Source organism: Diadema setosum, chromosome 8 (genome assembly GCF_964275005.1).
Source record: "Diadema setosum chromosome 8, eeDiaSeto1, whole genome shotgun sequence".
NCBI classification, from domain to species: Eukaryota; Metazoa; Echinodermata; class Echinoidea; order Diadematoida; family Diadematidae; genus Diadema; species Diadema setosum.
Genome location: NC_092692.1, coordinates 40,784,162 through 40,799,180, shown reverse-complemented (window position 1 = coordinate 40,799,180; position 15,019 = coordinate 40,784,162). Strand labels below are relative to the sequence as shown.

General features: G+C 41.8%; 1 protein-coding gene across 1 annotated transcript; it reads left to right on the top strand.

Annotated features, from left to right (window-relative positions):
* Positions 1–1,882: 1,882 nt before the first annotated feature.
* LOC140232272 (uncharacterized) lies at positions 1,883–14,640 on the top strand. The gene is made up of 5 exons (XM_072312405.1): positions 1,883–2,186; positions 11,158–12,975; positions 13,714–13,943; positions 14,193–14,339; positions 14,623–14,640. Exons 1-5 carry the CDS (start codon positions 1,883–1,885, stop codon positions 14,638–14,640), a joined length of 2,517 nt encoding a protein of 838 aa, XP_072168506.1.
* The last annotated feature ends 379 nt before the right edge of the window (positions 14,641–15,019 follow it).

Here is a 15,019-nt window from a genome sequence, read left to right as displayed (position 1 = left end):
ATGACTATACAGACCTCAGCTACCTGGAAGCCCGGCTGAGAAATGAGGTGGCGGAACCCGACCAACAGATCGGTCTTGAGGCTACAAATACCGTTTTGATGTCTGTGTCTAGCAAGGAGGACACACCTTCTGCACATCTAACTTCTAGTCCACTGATAACCTGCCTTTCCATACGTGCCGAAGCCATTCCCGATGATTATGAGTTCCCACATATCAGTAATATGTCCAGCCCCACCAACTGGAAGAGTGCCCAGAATGCTGACTTAACCATCAAGAAGGCTACATCTTGGGTTCAGGCTGGTCGAAAGCCAAATGGACGCACCCTGAAGACGCCAGAGGAACGCATCCTGGCACGAGAGTTTCCCAAGCTGAAACTCATTGAGGGCGTACTTCACAGGATGCTAAAGGACCAAGATGGCGAGCCAGTTTACCAGCTAGTGCTTCCGGAATCTCACCGGAAGGATGCACTCCGCAGACTTCATGATGAGCATGGACACTTGGGCACTGACAAGACGTCCTCCCTCATTCGGGCTAGTTTTTACTGGCCCAAGATGGCCCTTGACATTGAGAAATGGATAGGGAGCTGTAGAAGATGCCTCGCCCGCAAGGCCCTTCCGACTAAAAGTGCACCACTCCACAGCATCCAGACGACTCAACCGATGGAGCTGGTCTGTATGGATTTTCTGGGTTTGGAGATGGATGGAAAGGGATTCAAGTCCATTCTAGTCGTAACTGACCATTTTACGAGATACGCACAGGCATTTCCCACAAAAGATCAATCCGCTCGCACTGTCGCGAAAACTCTGTGGGAGAAGTACTTTGTGCATTATGGCCTACCTCAACGGCTACACTCCGATCAGGGCCGAGAGTTTGAGGGCAAGGTTATAAAGGAGCTTACTCAACTTCTTGGCATCAAGAAATCTCACACTACACCCTACCATCCCCAGGGAGACCCACAACCTGAACGGTTTAACCGGACCCTTCTCAACAGGTTGGGCACCCTAACAGATGAACAAAAAGTTAACTGGAGCCAACACGTAGCAAGCCTGGTCCACGCGTACAATGCTACAAAGTCGGCAAGCACCGGGTACAGTCCTTACCTGCTCATGTTCGGCAGGGAGGCAAGACTCCCAATCGACGTAACATTCAACGCACGTCCACATGGGACAACTGCCCTCGACCACGTGAAATATGTCTCAAAGTTGAAAGCGGGTCTTCACCGAGCATACCGAGCAGCGAAGGAGGCTTCAGAGAAAGCAGCAGCCACCAATAAGCGACGCTATGATCTGAAAGTTCGTGGTGGAGAACTTCAGAATGGTGATAAGGTGCTCGTGCGAAATGTAGGATTGAAAGGTCCACACAAACTGGCGAATCGATGGAAACCTGATTCGTATGTTGTGGTGGGACGCAAGAATCCGTCCCTGCCCGTATATGATGTCCAGCCAGAAGCCGGAGGTAAAACTCTGATGCTGCACCGAAATTTGCTTCTCCCTATTGGGTCAACAGATGTGTCCAATGATGAGCACCCACCTGTCCTCTCTCCCCGGACTTCAACCACTAGACGCCCAGAGCGAGGGGGCGGCGAGTTAATAGAAGCCTGCAACCAACCACAGCCCCGCCATCGAGTGAATCTGAGAGTGATGGATGGCTCATACCTCCTTTGTCATCACACTGTCGTTTGGACCAGACGATCCCAAATCAGCAATCCCGTGGTCAGCAAAGAACAGGTCAACCCGAGCATGTTCAGGCTCAGGCCTCTGAAGACACTCCTCAGGAGGGAGATGTCACTGAAAATCGAGCCCTTGACCCCACTGCAGAACGACAACACACCGAGGCAGGAATTCCCTTGACTTCTGAAGAGATTTCAGAACAGGATGTTCCCATGGCAAACGACTCTCCAGAAGAAGTCCAGAGTCCTTCCCCTCTCGATGTCCAAAGTCCAACATGCGAGCTGCCTGAAGAAATTGATTCACCAAGTGAGACACCTGCCGTTGGAGATACCAACGTTCCTGAGACTACTGACATTATTGGCACTCCTATCGACCCTGATAGAGCTGATTCCCCAGCTTTAAATGGCGTTCCCGAAAATCCGCACTCCCCTACTCCAGACCCAGCTGGTGAAGGCAGAAACATCGCCACTAATGAGGAAACTGCAAACCACAACGATGTTGCCCAGGGAGTTGGTGGTGAGACTGGCAATCCCTCACCGTCGTCTTCTGGGCGTACACATTTGAGAAGGTCGTCCAGACAGAGTGTGGCACCTGAACGACTAAACTATTTTGGACGAGGTCAACCACTGAATTGTTCGGTTACGACCAGCCCTAAACGTGAAGGGTTGTTTACTGCATTAAGACAGAGACTGTTAGGCTATTGATTCGGGCTAGATTGCTAATCATGTATTGAAATATGTTTAAGTGAGTTATATTATGCCCCTCTTCTTCCACCAAGACGGTGCGAGATTTGGTGGGGGAGAGTGTAACCCCGGGTTACAAGGTCTGTGATGAAGACCACAGAGTGTGGAGTCTTCAACCTCAGTGTATACATACACAACCCCTTCCTCCCATATACACATGCCCTCTCGTGCATTGTCCTCCAGTCCCTGCTTCCGTCCTTATCTTTCTTTTCCCCTCTCTCCTTTTACACGGGGATGCAGACCCCTAATGTACATAAGTCTCTCCTCATCTCGTATTCGTCTTTTCCCCTACCACCATCGGTACTGCCAAAATTTTGGGGGATAAAGATAGAGTTCCCATAGTACCACGTCCTCTTGCCCCCTTGGACGTTGGAGAGAGTGGATGTAATAAGGCGTGGTGCTGGCTCCTTTCAAGGTGAGACCACTATTATGCCAGTTTTACATGTCATAAACCTTATGGATTACTGTAATTTCAGTTTACATGCAGAGTGAAGGTATAATAGACTGATAAACTTATTCTTTGTAAAGGAAAGTTAGGATGTTCAATAGATGGAACATTTCACACAATGACTCAAGCAAGGCTGTCAGTTCGCAACCTCTATATCTATGTATATGTGTGTGAGATGAAGTGTGAGGTTTATAGTGTAGTTTGAACAATACCTGTGGTATGCACTCATGTATGTATGTCATATTTGTTAGACTTTCTACACCATGCTATATGAAAATCATGTAGATTTGAACTCTGCCATGCAGACGATTTATCAGTTCCAGCTAAATCATGTGCTTTGTAATGGCTGAAGATAAGCAAAACTTTTAGGGTCTGAATAGTACAGGCTAAAGTTTGGTGTACTTGTAGGCTAGGGCGTAAGAGAGAGAGAGAGAGAGAGAGAGGGAGAGCCAGACTCTGTGGAGAGAAAGGACTTGATTATTTTAGTGCTTGGCTCAGGCTTCATCCCGATTTTAGGACAAAGCTGATAAGAACTGTGTTTGTAGTGTGCCTGATAGTGAATTACAGTGTAGGCTGAATAGGTATATACTTGTATGTTATACCATCTCCTTGTAATCAGTCATCCCCTGCTGAGAGAAGCTATCCACTACCATTTTATTATAATCGTTCTGTTGCATTATTCTTGTATAGAAACGGTAAAGTAGGAGAACATGTGTTGGATTTTCCATACACTGTAGTGTGTAGTTTAAGTGTTCTGATTGATACAGTAGTAGGTATGTTTATAGTATATACGATAGAGCAAATTTGAGAGTGAGTGACATTTTGAAGTAAATAGTCATAGTTAGATATTTCTGTTTTATCAATGTTTTAAGAAGAAATTTGATTATATTTGGTATTGACAAGGTTGACAAATGAACAAATCATAATACCATAAACTTTTATTTTTCATAGGATTAAAGTATTTCACAGCTGAATGGGTGATCACATTAATGTGGTTATATAAGTGGAAAAAGAGAATATATCCCATAACACCCGTAACAATAATGATTCAGAGTGATGATATTTGATTTGATGCATGAAAGTATATATGCAACTTCACATGCTTATTAGGTTCGGTTTTGATGATACATGTAGTTCAACTTTATGTTTAATACAGATGAGCTTTATTTCAATATTCAATCCTCATGGTTTATTTGATTGCTTTGAGCTGACAAAATAATATTGTTGTACAGTCAGTATAAACTTATTTGATTGATAAGTGCACGTAACAATTACTTGGTTAAGAAGTGAAGCAAGTTATCTATAAACACGCTGTATGTATTAGACCTTTTATTTAGTGCATTTGTATATGTTGTATATGCACCTCCTTTCAAGGTACCTCCTTTCAAGGGTTCTCTTCATGGATTCATCTCCTCGATAGTCTACACGCGAGACCTCAGTGACATTAACGCGAAAGTTGGATCTTCTTTGGATGTGACCCCCCCCCCCCCTGATTTGTTTAATGTTTGGTGAAGGACGCTCTGCTGTTAATCCCAAGTAGCAGTTATTTCCCCACGAAACAACGCTGTTAATAGTTCTCTGATGATAGCCTTTGGAGGATATTTGAAGAATATTTATTGATGCCTTTCTCATTGTACCTCATGTAAATTATATGTGTCAAAGATATTGTTGCTCCAGCCAATGATAATCCAAGATTAAAAAGGAGGAACATCCACACGTGTAAACATAACCGTTTGATTGTACATTGTATTTATTTACATTGTGCTAAGAGAGCGAACCTGGTGTTACAAATATTTTACTGAAATGTGGTATATTGTTCAATATTTGATATTACATTATAATAAACACTGCTGAAATCTTAGAACATAAGTTTATAATGTGCCAATGTTTTTGACCCCCTCATAAATCTTGGTGATGGGTGGTCTGTAGAGCAAGAGGTGACAGATGAGATTGGAGCATTCATATGCCTAATGTATGACCATGAGGCCTGGGAGAAGTCTATTAACAACAGCATCATCCTGAGGTAGATGGTGGGAGAAGGCGAACAAATGACGACCAACTCCAAAGTGGATTTCTCCATGCTCCAACCTTGAAGAGACAACCTTATCTCACACATTAAATGTGAGACCCATCGCCTTATCATCTTAAAGAGAGCTGACCAATTAATCTTATGGTGCTCTGTATATGACATGGGCGTAAATCCCGGGGGGATGGGGGATATATCCCCCCCCCCCTGAAATGGAGGAGGGGGGATGGCCTGTAGAATCACCCCCCCCCCCTGAAATTTGAGGGAAAAAAATGGAGGAAGCAGAAATGTGATTGTATCAATTTTGGCATATTGCATGACGTTCGTACGCCCGCCTCCAGACAGGTAACAGAGCTGAACAGTATTCTATCTTAATTTTAGGATAATGTATACATAATTTTCTCAAGCGCTCGCTCGCTTCGCTCGCTCGCGAAGAAAGTAATATCGACATAAGGTATGGTCCAGACGTTGACAACGTCAAATAGCATAGACTTGTATGTAAACATGCTATGAAGCGAGCAACTCGGGACCATCTGCAAATTATGAACGAAAACAAACAAACAATAACAAAAACTCTACAGCCATAATTCAACCCCCCCTCCAGTTCCTGAATCATTCCTGAAACGATGATGACTCTGATATATCTATGGGCATACCCAGGGATGATCAGGGGCGTCGAATCTATCTGGGGGGGGGGGGGGGGGGCAAAGGGGCATTTGCCCCGCCCCTACGGAAATGTTTGGGGCAGACAAATCATTTGTCCCCCAAGCAATTCCCGAGATGAGGACAAATCTCGAACTTTCTTTATGGAAAATATATTGTACAACTACCGCCAGAATTATGCACCGGATCGCTGAATAGCAATCATAAATATGCAAAAGCCCCGCTACTGGGTCCCTTTCGATAGACTTTGTACACTTTTGACATTGACGTTTTATTTCCTTATATTCATCAAAGAGTGTGCAGCAGATCTTTCACTTTCAAAAGCTCCCTCATATGCAGAGGCGTCGATGGAGGGGGAGGGGTATGGTTCCCCCATAAAAGTATTGGGGACAAACAGATCATTTTGCTCCTCCTCGTAACTCCCGAGATGTGGAAATGTTCTTACTTTTTTGATAGACATGATAGAAAACTGTCTAAATATTTCACCCAAAGATGGCTGAATTTCAATTCTGAAAATACAAAATCTCCCTCGCGTAAGAGGGGGATAGGCCTAACCTCTCCCATACCCTCCCCATTAAGTCATTTCTACTTAATACACTTTAGATTGACAGATTTCAAAATGTTTCATCTAAAGTGTGCACCAGGCCTGTTACTTCAGTTTAAAAAAAATGCAAATGTTCCTTGAGTGGGAGAAGATATCTAGATACTTTCAATTAACGGAGGGTCCCCCCCCCCCTAAAAAAAATAGTATACACTTCTGGGATTGAAATTTCCCCAGATTACATCATAAATGTGTTTACGAGATATTTTCATCTGAATTCTAAAAATACAAAAGCACCCTCGTATGCAGGGGGCATGCAGTGGCGTAATTACGGGGGGGGGGGGGGGCATGTACACCCCCCCCCCCCCATCCGCTGGTAAAAAAAAAAGACTTACCAAAATGGTAATTCAAGGGTTTAGTAAACTGCTTTTTCAAATCGACATGAAAGGGTGATCAAGATATAAGATATTTTCTGAGATTTCTTCTAACCATAATTAAAGAGGTATATACTGTGAAACATTGTTCAAAAAGCCCGGAGCCGACAAAAGATTGTGATTAGCGTGATTCCTGGTTGGCATTCGGAATATAAGCAGGATGTGCGCAGTGTACTCAGAACATCCGAACGGCAAAAAAGAGTCGCTGCAATGTTGTGCAATGTGATGTAGAATGTAAACCTTTGTACCTTACGCTTCGTTATATCAAAGCTATCGATCATTGATTTTGCAGTGTTGCTTTACATATATACTTGTCTATATTAAAATGCCTTGCATTGTCAATAATAAGACTTGACCTGGGCTATTTCCTAACTTTTCCATGCATATACCGGGTGATACACAAGTCACTTATACAGAGCACATACCATGCAGCTCCCAACAAACAAACACACACACACACACACACACATACGCATAACTTACCAGTCAAACCCATCCCACCAAAGCATAACACCGGAGCAACCACCCCGAGCCGGGCGCAACAATCTTTGACGGGAGGACAATCTTTGTCGCAACATTTTTTTTTTTTTTTTGCCATCATAGATTGCCGCCATCGAGGTCAAAAACTGGGAACTGCAAAAGCGTCACAGATTGTCGCCAGACGACAATCTTTGACGGGGCGACAATCCTTGACGCCAACTCCGTCAAAGATTGTCGCCCCGAGCCGTGGGCGACAATCCTTGTCACAACATACGGAGGCTGAACTACAGTAAAGCTGTTGAGGAAGGGCGTTAGATCGATGAAGTTCGAGGAGCTTGGCGCTAAGTTTCCTCTCGGTGGCAGGAGTCGGGTCACGTTTCAGTTTGGTGTATGCTCGGATGCTAACCTGTGATCACACCCTACACGGGTGTGATCACAGGTTAGCATCCAAGCAAATTGTTAAAATCATCAAAATCAACATTCCCAAAGTTAATTTCTTTAATCAATCTATTCTAAATAATTTTAAATCTAATACTGTTCATCAGTATACCAACAATTATTTTGTAACATGCACGTGTCACAAACGAATTGACATTCGCACCGTGAGGATTGTCGAGAAATTCATATTTTAATATATAGCAATAAAAAAACAACAACAAAAAAGAACAAATATTTACAGCATTTTGGATTTTTTTCACGTCACCGCTTGTATTTTGTTTTCTTTCTTTCTTTAGTAATTAGTGTTATTGAACAAATATTGCGAAATGTAATGTAACTTGAAATGGGACAATGACTTTACCTGAAATTTTGTTTTCTCCCGACTATCATAACAACTATCATTCGAGTACACAAATGCAACTACTGTAATAATAATGATAATAATAATTGCATTTATATGGCGCTTCATACTAACGTTTCTAAGCGCACTGTTGCTACTCATACAAATAGACTAGAAAACACAACATTAACAAAAAGAAGAAGAAAGAAAAGAAAAGAAAAGAAAAATACATGTGATACAATGGTACAATTATTGATAACTGTGTACGCCTCCAGAAAAAAAAAATACAACTGATTAAACAGGTGAGTTTTGAGAAGAATTTTAAATGATTCAACAGATAAGGCACTCTGAATATAAAGAACTATCAGCCTATATATCTATTTATCCACGAATTTGACGGCTGATTGAGGATCAAATCATGAATGTCTTGGCTAAGGGACAAAACTGTAGTAACTGAAAAAAAAAATACGGGGGGGAGGGGGCAACTGGGTCCAGTATAGTATAATATAAATACGGTAAAAACAAAGGCATTGACCATGAGGGCACGGTCCAAAATGTAAATGTAGATTTTGATGTGTAAAAACGACAATTTGACCATTGTGAGTGTTTTATCTGTATTGTTCATAATGCATAACGTGGAAATAAAAGAGAGATTAGAAAGGAGAATGCATAAAAAAATGATGTGATTGAAATCAATAAGTAAATCTTGACAATACAATGAAATTACATAATCAATTTTTTTCAAAAATTCAAATGGAAATTTAACGTGTATAAAATGCGATGTGCATTCCAACGTTTGAAATTCGAAGGTCATTTGCCTTTGAATGGAATTGAAATAAGTACTTAAAACGAAATTGAACATTTTTTTAAGCTGGCCCAAAATTTAATGCAAACTTTGCGTCGTTAAATTGAAAAAATTTCTAAATTTCTAAAAATCTACATTGAATAGAAATAGAACTTTGAAGAAATAATATGAAACAGATTTGAATGATCAAATAATTCGTATTGGAAAATCATAGCAGAGCCTTTTAAAAATCAGTTTTAAATGCCTTTTCATTAAATTGAATGTAAATCTGATTAAAAATTCGGCGGAAAAACCTTAAAATGACAATAAGTGCATGCTCTATTTTTTTATCATGTATTCATGTATTATGTTTCCATACTTTATACATCATAGGACTTCAAAGGATGTGAACACTGAACACATTGATGATTCAAGACGACAAAAAAGAAAGAAAGATGAGGGTATGTCACGTCGCTGCAACTCTGTAAATGACAACAAACTGGGTGTGGACTATGACAATCTAAAAGGTGGAAATTCACTATAATGGAGAAAAGCGAATTGACAAAGATGAAAGGACACCAATGCATCGAATCTCCACATATGGGCCATGGAGGTGATGTAAATTCAGTAACCACTGACGGTAATGATTCGTTGTATCGTGCATGTGAAAATGGAGATCTCTCTGCTGCCAAAACCGTTGTCGAGAGGGGAGCGAACGTGAATGCTGTCAATAAAAATGGTGTTACACCTTTACAAAGGGCATGTGAGAATGGACATGTAGAAGTTGCACGTTATCTTATTGAGCTAGGAGCTGAAGTAAATGCAGCTGATGTAAACGGTGTCAACCCCCTCTTCGTCGCATCTAGTGAAGGACATGAAACTATTGTTTCGAACCTCTTAGACCATGGAGCTGATGTGAACGCAAAAACCATTGACGGTGAAAGTTCTTTGTATATTGCATGTAGAAATGGACATCTCGTAGTTATCAAAATCCTTGTTGACCGGGAAGCAGATGTTAATTCTTCCACGAAAGAAGGCATTACACCTTTACACAGGGCATGTGAGAATGGACATGAAGAAGTTGCGCAATTTCTTCTTGAGCAATGGGCTGATGTAAATGCATCTGACAAAGACGGTTTCAATCCCATCATCCTTGCAGCTATGAAAGGACATCATACAATTGTTTCTAATCTTGTAGACCATGGATCTAATGTAAATGCAGTAGAAGTTAACTATAACAGTATTACACCATTACAGTATGCAAGTGTCAATGGACATCTACAAACAGTGCACTGTCTTGTTGAACACCAAGCTGATATAGATATTGCTGATAACAAAGGTTTAACTCCCCTCATCCTTGCATGTACGACAGGAAAAAATAGAGTTGTTTCCTATCTTTTAGATCATGGAGCTGACCTGAATGCAGTTACTAATGATGGTGATAGTTCGTTTCATAATGCATGTAAAAATGGACATCTCACAGTTCTCAGATACCTAATAGACCACGGAGCTGATATAAATGCAGAAACCACTAGGGGCTACAGTTCGTTGCATCTTGCATGCAAAGATGGACATCTTACAGTTGCTAAATTCCTTGTTGACAGAAGAGTAAATGTGAATACTACAGCGAAAGACGGTGTTTCACCGCTACATCTTGCTAGTTTGGAAGGTCATTCGCATGTTGCACAGTATCTTCTTGAACAAGGAGCTGACGTAAATGCAGCTGATGAAAAGGGTTTCACTCCACTCATTGTTGCATCTCAAGAAGGACACGAAAGTATTGTTTCACACCTAATAGACCATGGAGGTGATGTACATGCAGTAAACCATGAGGGTTACAGTTCGTTACACTTTGCATGTCTGGATGGACATCTCACTGTTGCCAAAATCCTTGTTGACAGGGGAGCAGATGTGCATACCAAAACAAAAGGCGGTTCTACACCGCTACATCGTGCCAGTCTGAAAGGGCATCTGGAAGTTACACAACATCTTGTTGAACATGGAGCTGACGTAAATGCAGCTGATAAAAAAGGTTTGAGTCCACTCATCGTTGCATCTCACAAAGGATACGGAAATATTGTTACACACCTAATAGACAATGGAGCTGATGTACATGCATTAAACCATGGGGGAATAAGTTCGTTACATGTTGCATGCCGTAATGGACATCTCACAGCAGCCAAAATCCTTGTTACCAGAGGAGCAGATGTGCATACCCATGCAAAAAACGGTTCTACACCGCTATATCGTGCTAGTCTGAAAGGACATCTGGAAGTTATGAAATATCTTGTTGAACAAGGAGTTGACGTAAATGCAGATAATAAAAAGGGTTTCAGTCCCCTGATCGCTGCATCTGAGAAAGGATATGAAAATATTGTTTCTTACCTAATAGATCTTGGAGCTGATGTACATGCAGTAAACTATGAAGGTATTAGTTCGTTACATTTTGCGTGCCAAAATGGACATCTGACAGTTGCCCAAATCCTAGTTGTCAGTGGAGCAGATGTGAATACTACAGCGAAAGACGGTGTTACACCGCTGTATTTTGCTAGTTTGAATAGACATTTGGAAGTTGTACAATATCTTCTAGAACAAGGAGCAGACGTAAGTGCAGCTAGTGAAGAGGGTGTCAATCTCTTTGTCGTTGCATCTCAGGAAGGATACAATAATATCGTTTCACACCTAATTAACCTTGGAGCTGATGTACATGCGGTAAACCCTGACGGTGATAGTTCATTGCATTTAGCCTGCCTAAATGGACATCTTGGTGTAACGGGAATCCTCATCGATCATGGAGCCGACGTAAATTCAGTGACGAAAGAAGGTGTTACACCTTTGCAAAATGCATGCAAAAATGGGAAGCTTGAAATAGCACAACATCTTCTTGAAGAAGGAGCTGACGTAAATGCATCTGATGCACAAGGTGTCAATCCCATCATCCTTGCATCTATGAAAGGATTCCATTTTCTTGTTTCCCACCTTTTAAACCATGGAGCCCACGTGAACTCAGTAACCCTTGACGGTAAAAATTCGTTGGATATAGCATGTGAAAATGAACATCTCATTACTGCCAAAATTCTTGTAGACAGGGGAGCAGACGTGAATTCATCGGATAAAGATGGTATTACACCTTTGCAAAAAGCTTGTGAGAAAGGACACGTAGACATGGCACGCTATCTTGTTAAAAAGGGAGCTGATGTGAATACTGCTGACAAAACAGGTTTCAACCCTTTATTTCTGGCATGTCTGAGAGGGCACGAAGCTGTTGTTTCTTGCCTAACAAATCATGGAGCTGATGTGGATGCAGTATGCATTGACGATCACAGGCCTTTGCATGTTGCATGTGTGAATGGACACCTTGCAGTTGTGAAAATCCTTGTCGACAGGGGGGCAGATGTGAATGCTAAAACGAAAGACGGCGCTACATCACTATATTATTCTAGCGCCAAAGGACATCTAAAGGTTGCTGACTATCTTGTAGAACGAGGAGCTGACGTTCAGGCAGCTGATAAAAAGGGATCCAATCCACTCATCCGTGCATCTAGGAAAGGATTCGAAAGTATTGTTTCACACTTAAGTGACCACGGAGCTGATGTAAATGCTGCAACCATTAATGGCACAAGTCCACTGCATGTTGCAAGTGAAAATGGACATCTTAACATTGCCAAAATCCTCGTCGACAGAAAAGCAGACGTTAACTCGGCAACAAAAGCTGGTGTTACACCATTACAAAATGCATGTAAAAACGGGAAATTTCAAGTATCACACTATCTTCTTGATAAAGGTGCTGACGTAAATGCTGCTGATGAACAAGGTTTCAATCCCCTCATCCTTGCATGTGGCAAAGGACATCAGAAACTTGTTCTTGATCTTTTAGATCACAGAGCTGAAGTGAATTCAGTATCCAGTAACGGGACTAGTCCGTTGCATAATGCGTGTGAAAATGGACATCTTAAAATTGCCAAAATCCTCGTCGACGGAGGAGCAGACGTGAATTCTACAGCGAGAGACTATGTTACACCGCTATATCTTGCTAGTTTAGAAGGACATCTGTATGTTGCAAAGTATCTTCTTGAACAAGGAGCTGACGTAAATGCAGCTGATGAAAAGAGTTTCACTCCACTCATCGTTGCATCTCAGAAAGGATACGAAAATATTGTTTCACACCTAATAGACAATGGAGCTGATGTACATGCAATAAACCATGAGGGTAAAAGTTCGTTACATTTTGCATGCCCAAATGGACATCTCAGAGCAGCCAAAATTCTTGTTGACAGAGGAGCAGACGTTACTGCTACAGCGAAAGACGGTGTTACGCCGGTATATCTTGCTAGTTTAGAAGGACATTCGGATGTTGTACAGTATCTTCTTGAACAAGGAGCTGACGTAAATTCAGCTGATGAAAAAGGTTTCAATCCACTTATCGTTGCATCTCAGGAAGGATATGAAAATATTGTTTCACACCTAATAGACCTTGGAGCTGATATTAATGCAGTTAACCACGAGGGTTGTAGTTCGTTGCATTATGCATGCCAAGAGGGACATCTCACAGTAGCCAAAATCCTTGTTGACAGTGGAGCACACGCTATTTCTACAGCGAAAGACGGTGTTACACCGCTATATCTTGCTAGTTTGAAAGGACATCTGAATGTTGTCCAATATCTTCTTGTACAAGGAGCTGACGTAAATGCAGCTGATGAAAAGGGTTTCACTTCACTCATCGTTGCATCTCAGGAAGGACACGAAAATATTGTTTCACACCTAATAGACAATGGAGGTGATGTACATGCAGTAAACCATGAGGGTTATAGTTCGTTACATTTTGCATGCCCAAATGGACATCTCAGAGCAGTCAAAATCCTTGTTGACAAAGGAGCAGACGTGCATACCAAAACAAAAACCGGTTCTACACCGCTATATTGGGCTAGTCTGAAAGGGCATCTGGAAGTTGCACAACATCTTGTTGAACAAGGAGCTGACGTAAATGCAGCTGATAAAAAGGGTTTCACTCCACTCATCGTTGCATCTCAAGAAGGATACGAAAATATTGTTTCACACCTAATAGACAATGGAGCTGATGTACATGGAGTAAGCTATGGGGGTATAAGTTCGTTGCATTGTGCATGCCGTAATGGAAATCTCACAGCAGCAAAAATCCTTGTTAACAGCGGAGCAGATGTGCATACCAAAGCAAAAAGCGGTTCTACACCGCTATATTTGGCTAGTGTGAAAGGGCATCTGGAAGTTGCTAAATATCTTGTTGAACAAGGAGCTGACGTAAATGCAGTTAATAACAAGGGTTTCACTCCCCTGATCGCTGCATCTCAGGAAGGATATGAAAATATTGTTTCTTACCTAATAGATCTTGGAGCTGATGTACATGCAGTAAACTTTGGGGGTATTAGTTCGTTACATTTTGCGTGCCAAAATGGACATCTGACAATTGCCCAAATCCTTGTTGTCAGTGGAGCAGATGTGAATACTACAGCGGAAGACGGTGTTACACCGCTGTATTTTGCTAGTTTAAATAAACATTTGGAAGTTGTACAATATCTTCTACAACAAGGAGCTTATGTAAGTGCATCTAGTTAAGAGGGTGTCAATCTCTTCGTCGTTGCGTCTCAGGAAGGATACGGTAATATTGTTTCACACCTAATTGACCTTGGAACTGACGTACATGCGGTTAACCCTGACGGTGATAGTCCCTTGCATTTAGCCTGCCTGAGTGGACATCTTGGCGTAGCGGGAATCCTCATCGATCATGGAGCCAAGGTAAATTCAGTGACGAAAGATGGCGTTACACCTTTGCAAATCGCATGTAAAAATAGGAAGCTTGAAATAGCACAATATCTTCTTGAAGAAGGAGCTGACGTAAATGCATCTGATGCACGAGGTTTCAATCCCCTCATCCTCGCCTCTATGAAAGTATTCCATTTTCTTGTTTCCCACCTTTTAAACCATGGAGCCCATGTGAACTCAGTAACCCTTGACGGTGAAAATTCGTTGGATAAAGCATGTGAAAATGAACATCTCATTACTGCCAAAATTCTTGTAGACAGGGGAGCAGACGTGAATTCATCGGATAAAGATGGTATTACACCTTTGCAAAAAGCTTGTGAGAAAGGACACGTAGACATGGCACGCTATCTTGTTGAAAAGGAAGCTGACGTGAAAACTGCTGATAACAAAGGTTTCAACCCTTTATTTCTGGCATGTCTGAGAGGGCACGAAGCTGTTGTTTCATACTTAACAAATCATGGAGCTGATGTGGATGCAGTAGCCATTGCTAATCACAAGCCTTTGCATGTTGCATGTGTGAATGGACACCTTGCAGTTGTGAAAATCCTTGTCGACAGGGGGGCAGATGTGAATGCTAAAACGAAAGACGGCGCTACATCACTATATTATGCTAGCGCCAAAGGACATCTAAAGGTTGCTGACTATCTTGTAGA